This window comes from Pelodiscus sinensis, chromosome 28, assembly GCF_052426305.1.
Source record: "Pelodiscus sinensis isolate ZL-2025 chromosome 28, ASM5242630v1, whole genome shotgun sequence".
Classification (NCBI taxonomy): Eukaryota; Metazoa; Chordata; order Testudines; family Trionychidae; genus Pelodiscus; species Pelodiscus sinensis.
In genome coordinates, this window is record NC_143079.1 from 14,354,742 (window position 1) to 14,379,557 (window position 24,816).

General features: G+C 47.7%; 1 protein-coding gene across 2 annotated transcripts in view; it reads right to left on the bottom strand.

Annotated features, from left to right (window-relative positions):
• SLC4A5 (solute carrier family 4 member 5) overlaps positions 1 to 24,816 on the bottom strand; it is a 134,639-nt gene that overhangs the window by 40,685 nt on the left and 69,138 nt on the right. For both annotated transcript variants that reach the window (XM_089773825.1, XM_089773824.1), the window contains exons 8-14: positions 19,408 to 19,565; positions 15,368 to 15,455; positions 14,165 to 14,319; positions 12,371 to 12,523; positions 11,510 to 11,684; positions 10,015 to 10,148; positions 8,028 to 8,299 (exon numbers count right to left, since the gene is read on the bottom strand). In XM_089773825.1, coding sequence (XP_089629951.1) covers positions 8,028 to 8,299; positions 10,015 to 10,148; positions 11,510 to 11,684; positions 12,371 to 12,523; positions 14,165 to 14,319; positions 15,368 to 15,455; positions 19,408 to 19,565 — 1,135 coding nt within the window. The remainder of the gene's footprint in view (positions 1 to 8,027; positions 8,300 to 10,014; positions 10,149 to 11,509; positions 11,685 to 12,370; positions 12,524 to 14,164; positions 14,320 to 15,367; positions 15,456 to 19,407; positions 19,566 to 24,816) is intronic.

Genomic DNA, 24,816 nt, shown 5'->3' on the forward strand with positions numbered 1-24,816 from the left:
TCTCAGCTTCCCTTACTCCTCATGACTGCAAGGAGAACCGACCAGAACCACCCTCAGCATTCAATTTAGCAGGTCTTAAGCAGACCTGCTAAATCGAATGCCAGAAGATCGATCTCCAATGTGGCAAGTGAAGACATGGCCTTAGAAGATAGGGGTCACATGGGTGATAGTGGAGGAAGAGGGGAAAGACCCAATTCATTCTCTCTCTGATTTTAAACCAATGCAACTCCATGCATGAAGTTAGAACTGAGTGACGTCTCCAGGATGGCACGGGGAAAGCTTGCACTGCCATTGCTGCCCTTTGGATGACTAGTGGACTTCAGCTTCTGGGGTTGTTGCATTAGTCTACAGATGTCTTCTACTGGTGTGTGTGTAAGATGGCTCCAGTGCACTATTTTTTCATGCAGGTTGGAAGGGTTTAGCTGGCATTTGGGTATTGCTCAGCAGTACTTGGGAAAAAGTGTTAGCAAATTTCTGCAGGACGTTTTGTGTACGTGCACCATTTAATCAAGCTGGAAAAGTTCACCAGCATTTGAGGAATATTTTTGTGGTGACTTTGCACATACAAAAGTCAGTTCTTTTTTCAAAAGGGCCCTTTTGCATTGCACCAGACAGAGACAGGGCACGACTATGTAAATTCAGACATGGTTTTGGATTCTCCCTCCCACCTTCTTTTCTCTTCAGATTTCTCTTTTCTATGTTTAATGCTTCACAAGGTCGCACCGTGCCCGGGCAGGGTAAGCTCTTTTTCAGACCCTACTATCATTAGCATGCCAGCTGTCACTGCATGGGAAATGCTGCTTCACAAAAGAAGAATTAAAGGATCAAATTCTGGGCTCAGGGCACCACTACTGGTTTCTAAGGCAATAGGTCTTTACACCAGTTTAAATCAGAGTGACTCCAGATCTGTAGTTTCATCAGGAAGATCAGAATCTGATCCTCTGGGGGCAAGAAATTGCAGCCACTCTAATCAGAGTTTTAAAATGTGGGAAGATTTAAGACAAGCAATTAAAATAGACCTGGAAAAGAAAAGAGTTAGAATTTCTAAGGCAGTTTAAAATGCTTGATTTTCCTGCCAAACATACAGGCAACATTTTTGCAAAGACAGATGATTTTTCAATCCCAGGAAAAATTCAATTTTCACTGAAAAATAAAATTAAAAAAAAGGCTAAACAATGTAACTACTTATGCAAAGTGAAATTTAAGAGGCTCCTTCAAGATTAAATATATTTTAAAAAAAATCTCTTGTGATATGCAATTAAAATAGAAATATACAAAATTAATTTACTTTTCATTATTTATTAATTTGATTTGCATCGATTCAACTCAATTTAGATAGTGAAACTAGACTGCTTCATTTCAGTGTATTTATATTCCGTTTCTTTCTCCTCGTTTACATTAGGATGATGATGATAGGTTTGAGTTTCTAAAAATGTAGGATGAGGATATTTTAAAAGTGTGGAGGAGGTGTGGGGAGGAGGGAAATGAACACAAATTGCTTCATTTTTCCTTGAAATTTAAGTGGTCTGAAAATCTATTCATATTAGTTGTGGTTCTTTCAAACACAATTCAGTTTCTCCAAAGAGGAAGGGATTATATGGATGAGAGAGCCAGCTTGAAAATGAAGGGAGTTTCCTGCAGAAAATTCTGACTTTTCATTTTAAAAAATGATTTTTTTCTAGTTTTTGATTACTGAAAACTAGAAATATTTTGGTCAAAAAAATTGAAAAAATTGTTTGTCAAATCTTCCTTTTTCCAATGAGAAATGGATTTTTTTAAACAAAGAGATACTTTCTGGTAAAATGTCCCTTTTTGTCAAAAATCTATTTTTTTCCCATTAGAGAAAGGTTTAGATGGAAACTTTTCTGATCACCTAACGGATGATTCTGAAGGGAAGAAATTGGAGATGGTATGTGAGCTAGTGATTTCACTAACTGCGGTAGTTAGCCGGACTTGGAATGACCTGTAAAAATACATATAACCACGTATATGGTTTTTCAGAGTTGGTAGTAAGACCACTCAGCAAAAGGAGTGAGCAGCCTAAACCAGCTAGCACACCATTGCTAATTCAAAGAAAGAACATAAGATTTACAAGGGTGCTGTTTCCTTCTCTAGGTTCCTCTGCCTGTCCACCTGCCTCCCGTATGTACTCAGCATTCTGCTGGAGAATTATTGGCAGACTCCAGGAGGCAGTGTTTTGACGTGTATCTTTTGGGATGGCACTGTATAAAGCACTGAGGCGACCTTGTCAATTGCATGTTAGCAGGAAAGTTGTTATTACCCCATCATATTACATTGTAAATCCCAAGTCAGAGAAGATATTTTTTGTTTGTTTTCCTAAAAGAAAAGAGCAGCTGCTTTGTATCCCCATTTAGAAAAGTGTCAGCAAGGCAGCAAAAGGAAATTGCCTGTCCGACTCAAAGGAGAAGGTGAGGTTTCCACTCTGCTGCAAACAGGATATGCACACTCCAGAACTGGCCTAAATTTACACCCTCCCTTTCCTGGGTTTGTCTTTACTATATTAACTCACAGAGCAACCAAACACAAATCTCTTAAGCTTTCCAGAGGGCTGTTCCTGTAGTTTTTACCCTAGAGGGCCACACATTGTCTCAGACCCTATTTCTTGCAGTTCCCCAATACTGCAAGTGGGAGCTAACAGCATCCCATCTGCCAGAATGAGTCATCGGAAACAGCTCTGCGTCTTAATGCAGCTGACACTGCAGGGTGCAAAAGGAGATCCCTGCATTCCGGGTATTTTCCTGGAACCTGCCACTGAATTATGGCTCTATTTAGCCCATGCACCAAGTATTTTACCCTTGATGTGACTATGTATCAAATGAGTAACATACCGATGGACACACAGCGCATCTGCAGCAGCGCTAAGCATAGCATGTGAGAGTCCTAGCTCTGAGTTCCTACTCTAACCACTGCACCAAGCTCCCATAGCCGTGCTCCAATGCTCTGTTGGTACTTCAAAGCACACTGTTGCGCTGTACCACAGCAAAAAGGATTCATCAGATGAAAAGAGAACACCACTGACTGCCGCATGGCAAGGAGACATGCCAGCTGGCGTCTGTAGAACTGTACTGTATTGTGCATGGATCAGGAATTTTTCAGTTTCCTTTGAAGCATCTAGAGTTAGGATGAGAGAGACGTGGGTGGATGGACAATTGTCTGGCCGGGTAGACAGCCATTCCTATGCGCTTACACGAAAGGGGAAGAAAGTTTATGCTGACAGCAGGTTATGTGCTATTGACACAGGAGAAAGCTACACCAAACCAATATTTAACATGAGCAAAGCAGCTAAATGCTTCAAGGGCAGCCTTTGTTGCTTACATCAGACCAGTTTACCAGCTTTGGCCAAGATACTGTAGACCATGCTGTGAGAAACAAGCCTGCCTTGGCTCAGGATATGGAAAGGTGGCTTCTCCAAACCACTAGTTTCTATGATTTTACAAGAGTAAAGATGGCAAAAGGGCCAAACCAAACTGTGCACAAAGCCTCGGTGACTCACTTCAGTGCAGATGGGGTTTTGAGATGGAGTATTGCTTTTTTCTACATTCTGCCCAAAGGTGCAATCAAGAAACAAGACAGCTTTGGCGTGATGAGCATGGGGCCTAGCCAAGAAGCAAAACAGCCCCTGCAATGCAGAGCAGGATGCTGCCAACACAACAAAACAAAACACAAAAACAATATCATGAAGGATTCCAAAAGTCCAGTAACTTCTCCTTGTCTTCACTGAGGGCTCGTCTCCACTACTGCTTAAATCAATGTAAGTTACGTCACTCAGGGACATGGAAAAGCCAGTCCTTGAATAACACAAGCAACATTCTCTCTAATTTTTTCCATCTGTGTGCAGAATAAATTTTGTTCTGTGCATTGAGGCATGTGTAGATGTGCACCACCAGTAGAAACATCAGCTGCCGGCTATGGGAGTTGTGGGCACTCTGCTAATCAGCTGGGCCCTGAATCTCTCCAGTGTGGTCACCCAAGTGCTCCCCTTACAGGGCAGTTACTTTGACTCAAAGCAGAGTCCACTCTGCAGTATGTCAGCAGGAAAGCGTTCTCCTGCTGCCGGAAGCGCAGCAATAGCACAGCCGTGCTGATGGAGGGCTGTAGGGGAGATGTAGCCCTGAGTCTATGGTTGGAAAAACAACAATGTAAATATGCATCCAGACCAAAACAACCCTGGAAGAACTTGCATGTTTCTGCCTGTTCAGCTTGAGAGGAATGTGAGTGGAGAGTCCTATGTTAATTAAAGCCTCTATGCAGCATTCCAGCGGTTCAGCAGAAGACAAAACACAGGCGTAACTTTGAACAGCTGCATAGTTGCACTGATTTCCGTCAGGCTGTCCGTGTGCTTAACTTTAAGTGCATCTTGAGACTTTCTCTGGATCAGGCCCTGGCAGGGTTAAGCCCTTAGTTTGGAGTAAGGATGTGAACAGGTAACTGACTGGGTGATGCTTACGAGGTAATAGTTAACCAGTTGCCCTGGAGAAGTCTCCTGCCTGTGGCCTGCTGTGGGCGGAGGGCTGCTACAGCACCACGGGGCCCATCAGCAGCCCCATGGGTTGGGAGCTACTCCAGCCAGGCTGGGGCGCAACCCCGCCTGGCAACCCACTTACATAAGACGGAACATAAGAACAGCCAGACCAAAGGTCCATCTCGCCCAGTGTCCTGCCTGCTGACAGTGGCCAATACCAGATGCCCCAGACGGAGGAAACACAATAGGTAATCCTCACATGATCCCTCGCCTATTACCCATTTCCAGACAAACAGAGGCTAGGGACACCATTCCTACCTATCCTGGCTAAGAGCCATTGATAGACTTAATCTCCATGAATGTATCTAGCTCTTTTTTGAACCCTGTTAAACTCCTAGTCTTTACCACATCCTCTGGCAAGGAGTTCCACAAGTTGACTGTGCATTGAGTGAAGAAAAACTTTGTTTTGTTTTAAACCTGCTGCCTATTAATTTCATTTGGTGAGTGACTCCTAGTTCTTATATTATGGGAGTAAGTAAATAACTTTTCCTTATTCACTTTTTCCCATACCAGTCATGATTTTATAGACCTCTATCATATCCCCCCTTAGTCTTCTCTTTTCTAAGCTGAGAAGTCTTATTAATCTCTCTTCATTTGGGACCCGTTCCAAACCTCTAATCATTTTTATTGCCCTTCTATTGCCATTTTTGTTGCACTTAATCGGTTAAATGCTCAAACCTAACATTTAACTGGTTAACTGATTAAACAGGATTTTACATTCCTAGTTTGGAGAGGAATGACCGCAGGGTTGTCATTCATGATTGTCAATTAACATGTTCACTCACTGACACACTTGTAGGAAGAAAAAGAAAGAGACATATGAGGTCGGTGGCAGAGTTCACAGCTTCAAACGTCAGATTGTGCCATCATGATCTAGCATTATAACCCAGTGTCCTCACATCACGATGCTATGTCAGCATGTGACAGAACAAGCTTGTTAAAAATTAGCAGCGTGAGCTGCACAAGGAGTGTGCGCCCAGAGGCTTGTGCAGAGCTAGCTAGAGTACACCTGCATCAGCTGAAACAATGAAGAGTCTTGTGGTACCTTAACCCTAGCACATATATTTGGGTATCAGCTTTTGTGGGCAGAAGCCCAGTTTGTCAGTCCAGTGCATGAGCTGCAATGTAGACATCCCCATTGTGCAAATATGACCTGTCTAGGGTTTCCTAACCATGCGCATCACCGTGGGACCTAAGCTCCTTTTTAATGACACATAGATGCAGAGGTGACATTGCACATGGTGTTCTGGTTGTTCAGCAGCAAAAATGCCTCCTGTCGGTCACCATGAGTCAGGAAAAGATGCCCAAAAAAAGCATGTCTAGACTGCAGAGTTTTTCTGGGATACTTTGGAGGTATCCCGGAAAAACTCTACTGCGTCCAAGGAACGCGTCTGCTCTTCCGAAATTTTTTTCGGAAGAGCAGACACATTTTTTCGGCATCCCTGTAAACCTTGTTTTACGAGGAAGAAGGGACGTCTGAAAAAGTTTTTTTTCCTGACATTTGGCTCAGTGTAGATGGGCCAAATGTTGGAAAAGCCTCTTCCAAAAAAAAGAAGCGGAAAAAGATATGCAAATTGCAATTCGCAATTTGCGTATCTTTTCCCAGAAGAACTATGTAGTCTAGACACAGCCAAAGTTATGTATGTTACTTATTGCCCATCAGATAAGCAGCCAACGTGGCCTGAAGTGCAATCAGAGACTTGTCGATGAAGGTTAATTTGCATGCCAGGGCTTATTTCTACCTTTCTACTTTCAGAGTGTGTGTTGTGTTGTTGTAGCTTTCCACCTTCTCCTTCCAGAGTTATCTTAAAATCTCCAAGAGCCTTTTTTTCCCTTCAATAAAAATCAGCATTTGGGAGGGAAAATACTTCCTGATAACTTTGCTATCAATGAAGGCCTGTTAAGTGCTAGGCGTACTTTTGCTCTTCTCAGTGGCGTAACCTGATTTTTGGATAACTTCTAAGAGCAAATATAAATGTTGAGGATGAAATGCATATAAAAAGCTGTTTGCTTGGTATTGCTTTGATATAAGTGAGCCGGAGTTACAGCCTTCTTCAATACAGCCATTGGCAGAGAATGGGTACATCTTGGCTCTGGAAAAAATTTGGTTTCCTCTCACCCAGTGTCATTTTGCTTTAGCTGTCCTATCCTTTTGTATCTTTGCAAGGGTAGAAATCAGCACATAGTTGTGTGAAGCTGTTAAAAATCAGAACCCCCTCCACCCCATGCAGCACAGGTTAATTTCTAGAAAAGGACCACGGGGGAGCCAATCCAAAAGGTTGTGGAAACCTACTGGAAGTTCTAGCACTGAACGCACTTAGATCGGGAGATGACAAAGCCATTCGAGGATATACACATGGAACAATCCAGCGTTGTTGGATCTAACAAGCCTTCCCCAACAATTCCTATTGTTCCGTGCCTGGCCATCTAGGCTGTGTCTAGACTACATGCCTCTGTCGGCAGAGGCATGTAGATTAGACACATAGGCAAAGGCAAATGAAGCCGCGATTTAAATGATCGCGGCTTCATTTAAATTTACATGGCTGCCGCACTGAGCCGACAAACAGCTGATCAGCTGTTTGTCCGCTCAGCGCGCTAGTCTGAACGCTCCCCTGCCGACATCAAAGCCCTTTGTCGGCAGCCCCGTTATTCCTTGTGGGATGAGGTTTACCGGGGCTGCCGACAAAGGGCTTGGATGTTGGCAGGGGAGCGTCCAGACTAGTGCGCTGAGCGGACAAACAGCTGATCAGCTGTTTGTCGGCTCAGCGCGGCAGCCATGTAAATGTAAATGAAGCCGCGATCATTTAAATCGCGGCTTCATTTGCCTTTGCCAAAACAACAAATCTACATGGCTCCGCTGACGGAGCCATGTAGTTTAGACGTACCCCTAGAGAGGAGGCATTTTGCTACACTCCCACCGTGATCAGGAATGGGCTGGCCGGCCACATTTTTGGCTGCACCCTTTTGGGAGCACTTCTCTAGGCAACCAAGCTGGACAACCTATTGCTGGTGGGGATGGCACTACTATCATCACCGCCCTCCCCATGGGGGCATAAAAATCCCATCCAGGACTGTCCTTTGAAAGTGCAGCTGGCCAAGATTTGATCATCTGATGTCAGGAGATCTCAAAGCACTTTACAACATGTCGGCACCATCTCCCCCCTGTTTTACAGATGGAAGGAGCAGATACTTGCCCCAGGTCACCCTGCAGGCCAGTGACAGAGCTGGGAAGGGAATCTAGGTCTCCCAAGGCCCAGGCCAGTGTTCTAAGCACTAGGCAGCACTGCTTCCATTTAAACCAAGCTGCTGGAGTAAATCACCAAATGACGTTCATGCAGCCAAGGCTCCCTGCCTCTCCACCCAGTCGCTATTTTGCAAGCAGCACTCTTTCCCAAGAACTAGACCTCAGCATGACGGCTGTGCAAGTCAAGCCACCAGCAATTTGGCAGAGAAATTCTCACTGGGGAACAGGACTTGTACTCACCTGGGTCGGGAGCAATGCACTCGCACTTGTACATGGTCACATAGTCTGGCTTGAAGTCTGCATTGATGGGGTAATACTTGAAGGCGCCAATCATCTTCTTGATAGCGTCGTAGATGAAGATAAAGCTGATGAGGGTGGAGAACCCCTCCTCCGTGAAGCGGGTGATGTACTTTATAATGAAGCTGGCGTCTGTGGCCACCAGGATAAGGCACTGCAGAGCGGAGTGCAAGCCGATCCACAAGCGGAACTCCATGTAGTCGATCCCGTTGCCCCTGGAATTGAGCACAACAGGTCAGAGCAAAACAACAGTCGGAGAACAGAGATCCAGGGATGGGGAGCAGGTGGAAAGTGTCACCATATCTGATGTCCAGGGAAGGGAAGAAAAGTCCTGGTCAGAGGGGTCCTTACACACAAATAATAATGGCCACCGTCTTGGACAAAGACAGGGACCAAAGAGGAAGCAGTATCTGTGTATTTATGGGTATGTCTAAACTACATGCCTCCGTCGACGGAGGCATGTAGATTAGCCAGATCAGCAGAGGGAAATGAAGCCGCGATTAAAATAATCGCGGCTTCATTTAAATTTAAATGGCTGCCCCGCTCTGCCGATCAGCTGTTTGTCGGCAGATCGGGGCAGTCTGGACGCGCCGCGTCAACAAAGAAGCCTTTCTTGATCGGCACAGGTAAACCTGGTTTCACGAGGCATACCTGTGCCGATCAAGAAAGGCTTCTTTGTCGACGCGGCACGTCCAGACTGCCCCGATCTGCCGACAAACAGCTGATCGGCAGAGTGGGGCAGCCATTTAAATTTAAATGAAGCCGCGATTATTTTAATCACAGCTTTATTTCCCTCTGCCGATCTGGCTAATCTACATGCCTCCGTCAACGGAGGCATGTAGTCTAGACACACCTTATATGGCTCCCATTAGCATCCTAATCTAGCGGTGAAACAGGGCAGTGCTGGTATTCCCAATACAGAGGGGGAACTGAGGCCCAGAGATTAGGTGACTTGCCCAAGATCACACAAGAAATCGGTGGCAGAGTTGGAAATTGATCCTAGGCTTCCCCCATCTTCCTCTCTAACTCTGCAAGGGACCAATGAGGGACACAGGGATGGGGATGGACTCGAGAGGAACAATATAAGAGCTTCAGTAGGGGACACCAAGCAGAGCACCCCGACGGATTCTCTGCTCCAAGAAGAGATGCAGGGAGTCAGCTGTGAGATGGGTACAGCACGTGTTGCCTCATTCGGGGGAGGGATAGTGGTTTGAGCATTGGCCTGCTAAACCCAGGGTTGTGAGTTTAGTCCTTGAGGGGCCTTTTAGGAATCTGGGGCAAATCTGTCAGGGATGGTACTTGGTCCTGCCATGAGGGCAGGGGACTCAACGGCCTCTCAGGGTCCCTTCCAGCTCTATGAGATGTGTATATCTCCATGTTATTCTGCCCTGCCAACGTGCCCCAAACCTGCGCAGCTGCTGACAAGGGGCAGAGATGGCTCCGTCTCCTTGGCCTGCCCAGTCTTTAGCCACTGGGCTGACAAAGCCAACGAGCAGGCTGGGGAGCGCTAGGGAGGTCGGTGCTTTGATGACATGGACACCCGGTTAAGTCTCCTGGGTCGATTACTGATGCCCCATCCCAGCGGTGCACCTTCCAAGGCGTCGAGAGACCTGGGGGGAGCAGTGCTTGCCCAGCCATGGAGAAGATGGGGGGGGGGAGGCCTCTGTTCCCTGATAACTCCATTAGCGGGTTTCCTGACTGCTTGCTTCAAGCCTCTGTTCTCACTGGGAGACCCGCAGAGCTGCGGAGACGGCTCGTCAGGCCTCTTCTTTACAGTGGGCACGCGTGGAGAGCTGCCCACAGCCACAATGCTGTGGCTAGGAGGGGGCTGGGTAGGTCTCGGCAGTGGCTCTGAACCTGCCCTTGGGGTCCCGCCCGGGGATGTTACCAGCGCCTGGGAGGGCGGCGATTCTGCGGGGGCGCCACCTACTTGCTGAAGTCGAAGAGCAGCTTTTCGAAGATGAGGATGGGCCCAGTGCTGCTCAGGATGATGAGCGGCTGCCCGGCAAAGAAGCAGAACACGGCGCCCGCCATAGCTGTACCGAGGAAGCTCTCCATGACCCCCTTTGGGAAGAGAAACAGGGCAGGGAGAGGGCAACCACGGGCAGAAACAGGGCAAGACAGAGAGGGGTGTGTGTGTGTGTGTGTAAGGGGTGGGGGGTGGGGCCAGGCAGCCCTCAGTGTGTGTGTGTGTGTGTGTGTGTGTAAGGGGTGGGGGTGGGGCCAGGCAGCCCTCTGTGTGTGTGTGTGTGTAAGGGGTGGGGTGGGGTGGGGCTAGGCAGCCCTCAGTGTGTGTGTGTGTGTGTGTGTGTGTAAGGGGTGGGGTGGGGCCAGGCAGCCCTCAGTGTGTGTGTGTGTGTGTGTGTGTGTAAGGGGTGGGGCCAGGCAGCCCTCAGTGTGTGTGTGTGTGTGTGTGTGTGTAAGGGGTGGGGTCAGGCAGCCCTCAGTGTGTGTGTGTGTGTGTGTGTGTGTGTGTGTGTGTAAGGGGTGGGGGTGGGGCCAGGCAGCCCTCAGAGTGTGTGTGTGTGTGTGTGTGTGTGTGTGTAAGGGGTGGGGCCAGGCAGCCCTCAGTGTGTGTGTGTGTAAGGGGTGGGGTGGGGCCAGGCAGCCCTCAGTGTGTGTGTGTGTGTGTAAGGGGTGGGGTGGGCCCAGGCAGCCCTCAGTGTGTGTGTGTGTGTGTGTGTGTGTGTGTGTAAGGGGTGGGGGTGGGGCCAGGCAGCCCTCAGTGCATCCCCCCCACACCCCCTCAGAGCCGCCCAGATCATACCACGTGCTCCGGCAGCAATTCAAAGGGCCCGGGCCGCCGGCTGCCATCGCTGCTGCAGTAGCGGTGGCAGCGGCTGGTAGCTTCAGACCTTTTGAATCACCAGGCCTTCCCCCAGCGGCCGGCCTGTGTCTGACTGGAGTCAGGCAGTGCAAGGACCCCCCTGCTTCCCAGACATGGCTCAGCGTGGTGGGCCGATAACACGCCGTATGGGCATGTGCTGACCGGGGCCGTGTGACCGAGAGGCTGGAAATCCACTGGCAGAAGCAGCCACGTCATTCCAGACTCGTGGCTCTGTGAGGTGCCGGTGGGGCTCAGGCGTGGCGGTTTGCAGCCGGCAGGCCCTCACGTCTCGCCGTCAGGCTGAGGAACCCTCCCCCAGCAACAGGGCCAGGGTATTTGCCTAGCTTGTTAGGGAGGAGGCCTGGCTGCATGGACAGGCAGCTCACCTCAGGCTTCACCGGGCTGTATGTGTGTGTCTGTGTCCGCCTGTTGCCAATCCTGCTACCTGCAGCTTGTGTTGGCAAGAGCCAAGAGCAGCCCTGTCTCCTAATGCGGCACAGCTACGGTCCACAGGGGCACCTGCAGCCAAACTTTCTGCCTGGGGCCCGGCTCTAACCATCTTCGGGAGAGCAGATGCCAGGGCAGCTCTGTGGTTTACCTGGTAGTTGTCGGTAGCGTCACCAAGTAGCCCCCCAAACGTTATAGCATTTGTGATGCAGCCCAGGTAAATGAAGAGGATGGCGGAGATCGACTGGATATGAAAGCCTTCGTAGAAATCACTGGGGAACCAGGGCAGCTTCCTCTTGATATCCAAATACAGGCCGCCGCAAAACCTGGGGGAGACAGACACGCAGAAGGGACCCAGGTGTGGTCATCCCGGGCGCGGAACTAGGCAGCTTATTATTATTTGCCTTGACGTAGCACCAGGGAGCCCCCCAGGCAAGGATCAGGGCCCTGCTGGACTAGAGGTTATATAAATGCATCGCTGACTGTGTTCAGCGGCATGGCTGTTTATGTGGCTTGTGCTGACCCGCGGGCAGAACCTAGCCTGATACTGGCTCCTCCTTGTCCCGGCAGCATTTAGCCAGGAGACCAGGTCAGGCGAGTTTTGCTCTTGGCGTTCAGCTGCAAGCACTGGCGATTGTGCACGCACACGAGCCTTTGGGTGGGCAACTCCCCATTTTGCACACGCAAAGACATGCTTGCACAGATACCCCTCAGTGCTGGCCTTCGCCTTTGTAAGGGTCTGTGTAAAACAAAGCACAAGTGAGGCCTCCCGCACAGTGTGTGTGTGCGTGGGAGGGGGTGGGGGGACTAGGACCATTATCACTGGAACGGGGTGAGTCAAGGCCTTTCATTTAGCCTTGAAGGGGAAGGGAAGATGGCAGGCCAGAAGGAGCAGGAGGTTGTAGAAGATTTCTGAGGGCCGACTGTCCCAAAGCACAGGCGCCAGGCCGGCACCATGGGGCGCTCTCCCCAGTGCACCACACAATGTTTCGGGGCCCCAGGCTTTGCTTACCTGCCTGTCCAGACAAGCTCTTCCCCAATTTCATGCACAGCCGGCATTTCCCCGTCATCACTGCCGCCCCCGCCGCCTCCACCGCCCCCTCCTGCCGCTCCTCCCGCGGCGCCGTTCATCTGCCCTGCTTCGTTCAGCGAGAACACTGATTTCCTGAGAGAGACGTTGGGGCATGAGCGGAAGAGCAGTCCTCAGGATGTCTGGGGCCCTACAAGGTCTATCAAACCGGGCGGGGGGAGGAGGTCTTGTAGAGCTGGGATCTTATTATCTTCAGCAACACACGAGCGACACAGTTTAAAAGCGAATTTTAAACTCAGGTCCTGTGGACGAGCCGAGTAAATTCAGACACTGGGGTTGGCCAATGCCTGTGAAATGGCTTCATTGCCACTTGACGGGCTCTTTCCCAGGCCCAGTGCTCTGCTAATAGCTCTGGCTGGCTTTGTCTCATGTAAGTGAACTAGATCCTCTCCGGGGGAGGCAGAGCCAGAGAGCAGGGAAGGGAAGAGGCGGGTGGGTGGACGTGAAGACCCAGCGGTGCCCCACATTTTTAGGTGCCCTGCACAGCTGCACATTCTGCATATGGGTAAGGCCAGCCCTGACGGCGCTTCAGAAGCCTCTTCCTCTCAAAGCACTTTGCCACCCGCAATTCAGCCTCCCTGTACCCTGAGGGGTTGCTCATAACTAACTTCTCTTTGCAGACGGGGACAACTGCAGCAACTTCCCCAAGGTCGTGCAAGAATCAGGACTTCCGGACGTCTTGACTCCTCCCTTTAGCACCGCCGCGTCTGTGGCAGCATTTTGGTCAGCTTTGTCTTTAGGATAACTTAGGGCTTCCAAAAATAAGTAAAAACACCTGGCTCATCTCAAAGTGCTTCCCAGTGCCAGCTCCACTCTACCAATGGGGAAAGCAAGGCCCGTTGACTTGCCCAAGATCACACAACACACCAGTAGCAGAGCCAGGACTACATCCCAGACCCCCTAAGTCTCAGTGCCGTGTTCTGTCCACTAGACCACACTTGAGGGCTCTGTCTCCTCGTTCCAGAGTGAAGTACAGAACGGGGCCTCTGGTCTGAACCGGAGAGGACAGATTCCTGCACAGCCTGGTCAACACAAGGCTGCGCAGGAGCCTTGGGTTTTATGCCAACTGTTCCGTGGTGCCCGCTATTTCCTTTAATAGTAAAGTTCATTTATCGATTTACACGAATCGTCACATCCCCTTGGAGCATTATAGATGATGTGTGTAGAAATTGCTTCCAGTGATCCATAAACAGTCACTGTAAAGGTATGTCTACACAGCAATGTTATTTTGAAATAACTTAGTCTGCATCTACACAGTAAGCAGTGATTTCGAAATAATGTCGAAATACTGTCCAGCTGGAGGACTTCTTACTCCGACTCCTGTAACCCTCATGGTATGAGGAGTAAGGGAATTTGGAGGAAGAGTGTTCGATTTTGAAATAAGTGCTGTGTAGATGCTCCCTATTTCAAAATTAGCTACGCGACTGACGTCACTCAATTTGCATCGCTTATTACGAGTTAAGCCCTGCTGTGTAAGCCACGCTGCCCCATCTGCCAGGACGAGCGGCGAGGCAGACATACTGCATACTGGAGAATCACAAAGTCCACTTTTGGATTTTCTTGAGAAAACCATTTTAAAAATATGAAACATCAAACCCCTTCCCCCGCAAAACCCCCATGGTGGACAGAGATCTCTCCCAGCCCCTAGCATTCGACATGCTGATCTTCTGCCTAGTCCAATATGCTATCAACTGCACCACGATTATCACCACCTACCTCTTATCAGCAGAAGGAATTTTTTTGGGTGGCTCTATTCTAATATTTGGATCCCACTCCCCCGGCGGGAGGACAATGACTTCATCCAAAAACTCATCTATTCCTGCAATCAGGTCATCACGGTCCCTGGCTTTGTAGGCCACATCACTGAAAAGCTGGGCGTACACAGAGAAGACAAACAATTTAAGCAAACGGTTAGCTAGAAGTAGGAGAAATGGACGAACCAGTTCTGCTGGGGGAAGAGGAGGGTCAGGCTTCATCTACCTCTCTCCACAATGCGCTTTCTAGATCACAGATTTTGAAAATTTGTGCTTGTATTTGAATGAATTCATGGCTAGCCAGGACTTTGTGATTGTCTCTTTGCTGCTCGCAGTGGCTATCTGGAATGTCACCCATTATCTAGGATAGCACACAGAACCTCGTATTCCAAAAGCCCAATTCCCTGTCCTTGGGCCAAAAGAAACGTCTTTGCTAAGGGCAAGTCTACACTAGGAAATTATTTTGAAATCACTAAATTCAAAATAATAACTCCCGAAATAACAAAATCGAAATAACATGTCCACACGATGGCGGAGCCTCAAACTTAGTCCGAAGCAGACTCCATACTGTGGATGTGGTACCCAGGAAGCACTGGGGAGTAATTACTTCGAATGAGTCTGGGGAGTAGTTATTTAAAAATAGCAGCAGCAGAGCATCCACACTACCGCTATTTCGGCATAAGCATTATTCCCCGAGGAAAGCAGGAGTGCAGATTTCAAAATAACCAACCTTTTATTTCGAAACGACAGGCTTGGTAGTGTGGACGCTCTGCTTGTTATTTTGAAATAAGGAGGGCTATTTCAAAATAACTCCCTAGTGTAGACTAGGAGCTGAGTGCTGGTAATATGGAGCCTATGACACACAGCTCTCCGGGGCAGGGCAGTGGTGGACAGGCATGTGCTCACACACACCTTGTTACAATATTTTAACTTTATTCCTATGAGCTGATCCCTCAGCTGATGCAGAGTGACGGACTTCCATGGAATTGCTCCGATGTTTAGAGTACCAGTCAGACTGATCTTATGGGTTTTGTTCTGGGCATGGTGCTCGGATGGGATGGGATGTCTCATTTCACCTTTGGGAGCTCTGTGAACGGATGGACGGCATGCATGGGAAGGGGATGCTACAGGAGAAGGGCCCTGTCATATCATCAGATTTACTTACATCATCTACCATAAGTGTGGCGATGGCTCGGCCGATTTCGTTGTAGGATTTTGCTTTTCCCGAAGGACCCAGGAGAATAAAAAGGAACCTAGTAAAAGGACAAAACTCATGCGCTCACGGCGATATTTGCAGTCTGTGGTTTGAATTACAACACTTGCCAGTATGAAGGATCTGGTCTAAGGCTATTTGGTAATAGCTCCTCCTAATAGGAGCGCTGGGGCAATGAAACAATCTAGCTAGTTATGGAGCTTGATAAAGTTACAAGCAGTATTACATGACAAGGCCACCCGCAGTAGCAGGGGACTGATCTCCATGGCCCAAGAGGTCCTGGGCGCCTACGCAAGCAGTTACCTAAACACTAAGTTTAACCACTAAAGAAATGCAAGATTAGACCCTTTGATTTTCACCAGCTGTTTCTCTCAGATAAGGACCTAATCCAACTCCTCCCACAGCAACCCAAGGGGTGTGTGGGGTCTCCTCCAGTGTTCCCTCTAATTTTTTCCATCCATGGGCAGAATAAATTTTGTTATGTGCACCAAGGCATGTGCGCAGGTGCACCACCAATGGAAAAACCTGCTGCCAGCTATAAGCGCTCTGCCATTCAGCTGGGTGGCAGCTGAATCTCTTCTGGGCGGCCACCCAAGCACTCAGCTTACAGGGAACACCAGTCTCCTCCATTGAGTTCACAGGAGATTTAGTTTGCATGTCAACCCACACAAACGCAGCCTCGCTCTTTGTCCTGTTCTAATGGTTAGGAAGCACAGAACATTTAAGGAGCCTGCTACTGCTTTTGAGTTAATGCATCTGGTCCTTTATTACAAGAGGGTTGTAGACCCAGCGGGCCTAGGTTAAATCCCACAAATAACACAACCAGAGTTGTGGTTACAGCTACACAAGGGCTTTCATCCCCACAAGTAGTGGATGGTCACTGAAACACAGAAAACCTCCAATACTCATAAGCACTGAAATTCCTGTGCTCACAAGAACCCCAGTGACATTTGACAGACTGAAGATGGAACAATTTGTATGGTGAGTAGGGTTGCCAGGTGTCTGGTATTGGCTCGGACAGTCCGGTATTTTCTGTTTTTCTTGGGCGGAAGGTCACTTGGGACATTCTTCCCCTGCTGCGTTTGACTGGGGTGGGAGTGAGCAGGGGGATTTAAAGGCGCAGTGACTCTTTTTTTTTTGCTCATCTTCAGTCCCCCGGTGTTTTTTTTTTTTGCTAAACAAGTTTGGTTCCTTTCCTCCCCCCCCCAACCAATTTTTTCCCCACCATATTCAGTATTTTTTGTGAAAGTATCTGGAAACCCTAATGGTGAGGGTGCTGAGACTCACTGATCTGAACTGCAAACCCTTCATGTGATGGAAACCACTTCAAGCCAGAGGGAGAAGCAGAACCTCCAGCCCCTCCGTTCCAGGCACCCCAGGCAGTTTGGAGACGAAGAGGCAGGCTCTCCAAATGGGAACAACTGAGTCTTCCCCATCACTATCCAAAAGCTGAGCTTTTCGAAAGCTCTCAGAACTGGCTCAACTTTGCTCCCACTACCGACATTGTGAAAATTCCCACTGACATGAACGGGAGCAGAATTAGGCCATCATGGAGAGTTTCTGAAAATCTCTCCCCGGAGCATTCTCCCATTGCTGCTGTATGTAGTCTGGGCAACGCGAGCCAGATCTGGTACCTAGGAGTTTGTGGCCGGGAATGGGACTAAATATTTGCCTGTGTTTCATTGGTGGCTTTTGGAAATATTTTTTAAAAGTCTCAAGGAGGCAATTCTGGGCACCCAAAATGTGATCTGCTCTTCTTGAGCAGATCCTGAAAACACCACCAGGGGACGGGAGCATGTGCAACACTTACTATCTTGAGTCCATCTAGCCTCATTACTCTCCAGGTGCCTCACAACCTTTATTGGATTTATCCTCACAACACCACTGAGAAAGAGTGAAGTCTTATTGTCCCCACTTTACTGATGGGGAATTACACCCAGGCAATCCAATTGATGTGCTCAAGCTCACATAGGAAACAGAGGCTAGAGCAGGGAACAGAATCCAAGTTACTTAAGTCCTAAACTAATGTCTAGCCAGTGGGCAATGTCTCCTCTTTGGCTCCACCAAACAGGTCTCTGGGTTAAAATTTAAAAAAAAATTAAAGAAATCAATTAAAGTACTTAGATATTTAAAATAATAGTTAAGAAAATACTACATATTACATCAATATAATATAAACATGTGGGTGCCTCCAGAACCATACTGCTAAGCTTTACTACTCCAGAGCGGCATTTAAATGCCCTATACTGTATCTGATGCAATATTGGCAGATGTGTTTCCTGGGATCCTCTCCACTGAGGGCACCTAATTGCAAATTCAAGTTTACTGTCAGAAGAGACAATTAGGAAGAAATTAACATTGCCAGTAAGCAAGCTACATAATAAGCTGCCTCGACCATCTGAATTGAAGAACACTTTGGAATCGTAATCACAAGTGAAACTCACCCCCGTTCCAGGGGGCCAGCACAAGGCTGCGTGAGAGCCAACCTCAGAGTTCAGAGACACCTCCATTGTGCATCTCCATCTTTCTGGGCACTGATGTACAGAGGTGAGCAGGGCTGGACAAGAGGACCTGCAGAATATTCTAAGCCCCTGAGCAAAGCAGACCCAGAAATCTGCAGACTACTAGTTGAAGAGTGTAAGCAGCAGCTAAGTGGCGAAGATGCTTTGTGCTGCTCCCTTTCATCCACCACGCTCTTTTCATTTGTCATTATCAAAGCACTCAAGGCCAGTATTATTAGCCCCATTTTACACATGGGGAAACTGAGGCATGGAGCAGGAAAGGGGATTCACACACCGAGCCAGTGGCAGAGCTGGAACCCAAGAATTCTGCTTCCCAAATTACCCATCAAATGCTGAAAAGAAAAAAGTTAATAACAGCTCTAATCTTTCTGCAGTGCATGTCAGATTTGGCTGCCCCCTATCATTAGGAAGCTGTTTGAATGATGCATTAGACCTTAGGAATCCTTAGCCTCCTGAGACAAGGGAAGAAAATGATGTCCCAGCTAATTCGGAAGGTAACTTGTTATCCTGCTAGATCTGGGCAAGTTTTTTTTTTACTAAAACTTCTTTGTGGAAAAATGCAGATTTGGTGACACAAACATGTTGCCAGTTCATGTCAGTTTTCTTGAATAGTTCATTTGGGGGACCTCCCTCCACCCAAAATTCTAAAATAAGCCACTGAAATATTAAAAAAAAAATCTCTTCTCCATTTGAAATGATAGTTTGCTTTGACATACTCTCCAATTTTATTTCAAACATTGAAATGGTTTGAAAAACCACAGCCAATCAAAATGAAATGTTTTGTGTCAGGTCAAATAAAATGTGATATGTTTGGCCCAAAACTATTTTACAGTAGACTTCCGATAATCCGGAACCTTTGGGACCTAGGTGGTGCCGGATTATCAGATATGCCGGAGTATCAGGAGGTACTATAAAATGGTTATATATATACTGTATATAAAGTGCTCTTAACCCCTTTTATTGTACATACTGTATACAATATACTGTAATGTTTTAGTTTTTTTAACCCTTTTTTACCCTGTTTGCTCAGTTCAGCTGCTGCCACTGTTACCTTGTGACTCATTTTTTGCCGAAGCTCACTCACTAGGCTCTTGCCATTTTGGTGCCGGACTACTGGATGCCGGACTATTGGAGTTTTACTGTATTTACTTTTTAACGTGCTGGTTCACTGAAAATTTTTAGAAAAGTTCATTTTGGGTAGACCCACAACATTTTTTATCCTCAATTTTTCAAGAGGGCCAGTGAATCCCAAAGTCCATTAGCCACACAGCATTAATTAGACCCCTTAGGAATCTGTAGCCATCCCGAGGCAGAGGAAGAAAATATTGTCCCACCAAACCTGGAAGGAAAGGTGTGCTCTACCACATCAGGTTTACATGAGAGTTTACAGCTAAAACCCAGTTCCGAACCACCAATACCTTTCTTCAGTTCTTGCAAAAGCACATTTTGTTTGTTTAAACAGCTGCGCACCTAGTGGGGACAGGAACTTCCGTCACCCCGCCCAGCATAGTGGACTGTATGAGCCGAACGAATGCCACAAATGGCTTATCCAGGAAATCCACCTCTCCCACCAGAACATTGGAGGCTTCTGCGTCTTTGGGGATCTTCTTTATGAATTTATTTTTTAGCTGTTGGAAAAAAAAAAGAGTTGAGTGATGGGTCAGTCTTCCGTTACTTTTTTTCTTTCTTTTTTTTTCTCTCCTTTTCTCTAAGCACGTTGTAACACTTTGTAGGGTACGAGTTACTGAGGCATTGTCTACACTGACACTGTTTTGTCATCAAAACCTGCCTTTTGGCAACAAAGCAGTGAGAGCGTTTACACTACAGTGGGACTTTTGTTGGGAAAAAAACACCCAACAAAAAACATCCAGCCCTACGAGAGACTTGAGTTAACGTGTTTTAAACCCACCTTGGTGTGGACACTTCTCATTCAGGAGTACAGTGGACTTAGTTTGGTGTAACTTAATCCTCTTTGGCAAGTTCCACATCCCAGGCAGCACCATGACAAGGCATGTCTCCACTGCACTCAGGAGGAGCAATTGCAGCTCAGGTAGCTTTGACTGTATGCCAAAACCACCTCCGGACCTCAGTGGAGACGTACTAATAGTGGTGCCAACTCTCTCTGGAATCAGGGTCTCTCACGCATCCCCACGACTCCAGGGGCTTCAAGAAACTCACCCACGATTAGGAAACACACGATGAAATTGTGAGAGTGGGCAACAGGGAAGTCCATTTTTCTCAGGGAACAGCCCGTAAGCATGTGCTAAACTTCAGGTACTTAAATCTTGGACACTTCAAATCAGACTTCAGCAATTCAGACAAGTTCACCATACGCTTAAGTGCTGTCCTGAATAAAGGCCTAAAGAAATACATAACACATGCCCCCTCCAAACTGGACCTACCAAAACCTCACACTCCATTATGGCAAAAGAGCATGTCTATGAACCTACTTCCTCGTTACAGGCAGGGACTGGCATGGGCTGCTGGCAGGGAAGTGGGATTCAACATGTTGAGTGAGTTGAGGTTCCATTTTATAATTCATTCCCCCAGATCTCTGCTTCGGAGAGGGAGCGAATAATGGAAAGCAGCGGCCTCATTGCATAGATTTATCCTTGTGTCTCTTGTCCTCTGTAGCCCTTTCGTTATTAGTCTAACGGGTTCAATACAGACCCAGGCAGGATGTTATTATAATTGATATGCCAGCATGAGGAGAGGCATGTGAGCCGAGCAGAAAGCTCCCCGCCCCCCATTCTAATCTTTTAAATCCAAATGGAAAAAAAAAACAATAATAAAACAACTCCTCCGATGCAGCTTGAAATAAGCAAGCGTAGGAGTTAACGGCGACCACTAAGCTTCATGAAAAACTTAAAAAGTCCCTTTGTAGTGGGTCTCATAGGCTGATTAAAAACCAGCATTCTTGGGAACAAAATGGTTTGCATGTCTCAGCGTTAACCCTCGAGGCACCAGCACTGGCCGGTTACATTTGGAGTTTCTTATCAGGGAATTTGCTCTACTGACAGCGGCTCTAGACAAAGAGCTCCCACTGGTAGGTTCTGACTTTGTACTGTTCTTACGCAATTTTTTCTGAGGTAAATTCTTGTACAGTTCACACATTCCGCTTCCCAGGGGGGCTGACAGAATTGCTGGGCATCTGGGCAAGGTGATGGGAGGGACATGGCTCTGTGCTCCCGAAAGGGGTGGGGCTTTGGGGGAAGGGGCAGGGCTGGGGGGCCCTCAGTGTTGCCTGGACTGCAGCCAGCCCTTAGTGCCACCCGCAGCGAGCTGCCTGGGGCTCCAGCGGTGATTTAAAGGGCCCGGGGCACCTGCTGCTGCCACTGCTGCAGTAGCAGTGCCTGGGAGCCCTGGTCCATTTCATTTTCAGGCCCCAGGGCAGGCCTGATGCTTCCATTAATTATCTAAACTCCACTCAGTGCCCCATTTTGGCTTGCGAAAGGATGCGATTCTGGTATCCAGGTTACAATCCTGAAGTCCTTTGGAGGCATTACTGAGCAAGTGTCAAAGGTTCTGTCTATCACAGAGCGTCTCTGTCAATCAGACTAAGGCCAGGTCTACACTAAGGGTACGTCTAGACTACCGCGTTTTGTCGACGGAAGTTTTGTCGACAGATACTGTCGACAAAACTTCCGTCAACAAAGAGCGTCCAGACACATTGAGTTCTGTCGACAAAGCAAGCTGCTTTGTCGACAGAACCCCGTAGTCTGGACGCAATCCTACAGGCAATAACACCTTCTGTCGACAGAACTCTGTCGACAGAAGGTGTTTTGCCTCGTAAAATGAGGTATACCAGTGTCAACAAAACTGCTGAGTTCTGTCGACGTTATGTTGACAGAACTCAGCGGTAGTGTAGACGCTGGTATAGTTTTGTCGACAAAAGTCCACTTTTGTCGACAAAACTCGGTAGTCTAGACACACCCTTAGGGATAAGTTTGAATCAAGAGACACAACTCCAACCACATTAACTGCATAGCTGTAGTCAACAATGTACCTTGATTCAAACTGTGGCAGCATCCCCACTGTGGGAGGTTGACAGGAGAAATGCTCCTGCCGATTTCCCTTACTCCTCACGAGGAGTAGGAGTACCGGCACCAATGAGGGCACCCTCGGTGTTTGATTTAGCCGGGCCTTACAAGACCCACTAAATCGAATGCCGGAAGATTGATCTCCAGAGCAGTGACCCAGCTATGTGGGGCTCTCTCTTCCAGCTCCATCTCACACTGACTGAAACTGCTATGACCATCTAGTTGGACCTCCTGTACAACACAAGCCAGGGGACTTCCCTGAATCGATTCCTGTGTTAGGGCTACAACCCTATTGGAACAAAGCCATGGCAACCCAGGATAGGACACAGACCCACACCTACGTTCCTAGGATCCATATACCCTTCCCCAGCTCAGCTCACAGGGAATCTCGTTAAGCACTCAGCAATAGTGACAGAGTTTTCCATTGAGTTATGGCAAGTTTCCAGATGGGTCACCATATCCAGGATTGGATTAATCCCTTTGCTCCCTGGCCCCTGACTGTCCCCCCCTGCCCGGTTTCCCACTTGCTATCCAACCCCCCTGCTTTCCATCCCCTGACCATCTCCCTGGGACCCCCCCACTTCCTATCCACACACCCCAGCTCCCTGCCCCACACCTCCCTCCAGACACCACTGCTCACCCACCCTTGACTATGCCTCTTGGAGCACTGGGGCAGGTGGTGCTGAAGCAATGCCACTCCGAGCATCAGGGCTGGTGGTACAGGGAGCATGCTGCCCAGGTGCTGGGGAAGCTGAGGATGCAGGGGTGGGGTGCAGACGGAGAGGGGCCAGAGACGATCCAGACGGAAAGGTCCAGTGGGCCAGATCTGACCCATGGGCGTAGTTTGCCCGCCTCTGCTCTAGACTTTAGTAGGTCTTTGGGTATGGTCCCACATGACCTTCTCATGAATAAAGTAGGGAAATACAACCTAGCTGGGGCTACTCTAAGGTGGGTGTGTAACTGGTTGGATAAACGTTCTCAGAAGGCAGTTACCCGTGGTCCGCAGTTATGCTGGCAGGGCATAATGAGGGGCTTCAAAGGGATCAGTTCCAGGTCCTGTTCTGCTCAATATCTTCATCAACGATTTAGATGATGGCATAGAGAGTACGCTTATAAAGTTTGCAGATGATCCCAAGCTGGGAGGGCTTGCAAGTCCTTTGGAGGATAGGGTCAGAATTCAAACTGATCTGAACAAACTGGAGAAATGGTCTGAAGTAAACAGGATAAAATTCAATAAGAACACATGCAAAGTACTCCACTCAGAAAGGGGTAATCAGTGCACCCATACAAACTGGGTAATGACAGTCTATGAAGGAGAACTGCAGAAAGGGATTTAGGAGTCAGAGTGGACCGCAAGCTAAATAGGAGTCAACAGTGGGACACGGTTGCAGAAAAAGCAAACATCGTTTTGGGATGTATTAAGAGGAGTGTTGTAAGCCAGACAGAAGCAATTCTTCTGCAATACTCCCACTGATTAGGCCTCAATTGGAGTATTGTGACCAGTTCTAGGTGCGGCATTTCAAGAAAGATGTGGAGAAATTGGAGAAGGTCCAGAGAAGAGCAACAAGAACAATTAAAGGTCTAGAAAACATGAGCTATGAGGAAAGACTGAAAGAACTGGGTTGTATTAGTCTGCAAAAGAGAAGACTCAGAGGGGACATGATAGAAGCTTTCAAGTACAAGGAGGAGAGAGAAAAATTGTTCTCCTTGGCCTCTGATGACAGGATAAGAAGCAATGGGCTTAAACTGCAGCAAGTGAGGTTCAGGCTGGACATTAAGAAAAACTTCTTGTCAGGGTGGTTAAGCACTGGAATAAATTGCCTAGTGAGGTGGTCCCTGCTCACAAGTATTTAAATACTAGCTTCTCTCTGCTCTCAGTATCAAATGCCAAAGTTTAAAGTGATAGGATGGCATCAGAGCATATTAAAAAGTACACATTGAGAGCCAAATCCTTCTGTCCATTCTTAATCCTTCAGCTGGTAGCAGCAGTAAGCTCTTATCTTCTGGGTGGATCTAGCTGGAAGCAGACATGGTCACACATAGACTTTGTGTGTCACACACTCCCCATATGAGGTGAAACAACGTCCCACTAGTCCTAGCTGCACAAGAATTCAGGTCACTACTTTGTAACAAATCACATACTTCCAATAAGTCTCGGCTTGACAAAGCCCTGGCTGGGTTGATTTAGTTGGGATTGGTCCTGCCTTGGGCCGGGGGCTGGACTTGATGACCTCCTGAGGTCTCTTCCAGCTCTATGATTCTATGAATAATAATTACCCAAAAACATATACTTGTATCTACATGTTCATACACATGTGCACAAAGTTACACACACCCAGAGGTGGGACTAGAACTCTGGTCATTCAGCCAGTGGGAATTTGGACTGATTAAATAATTTAGGAATTGATCTCTCAAAAAGCAGGAAAGTAGGAAAATCCAGTAATAATCTACAACTATTCCATCTTGGCATATATAGGTGCTTAATTGGATTTTTTCAAGGAAATGAAATAAATCAATCCCAGAGTTCCTTTACATAACAGACCAAAAACAGCAACTACACAGGCTTCAATATTAGAACAATGTTATAATGTCTAGGGATGTCAATGTGTAGACGACTACCTGAAGAAGTGGGCTATGCCCATGAAAGCTCATAACCCCATCTACATTTTTTGTTAGTCTCTAAGATGCTGCAAGACTATTTGTTGTTTTTTAAGTTTTTCCAGTTACAGAATATCTCAGCTACCCCTCTGAAGCTTTTACACAATTAACTAATAAGCCTCATTTTATTGGTTAATCCTGTTGACTCCCTGCATTCCCCTGCCCCTTGCTGCCTCTTTAT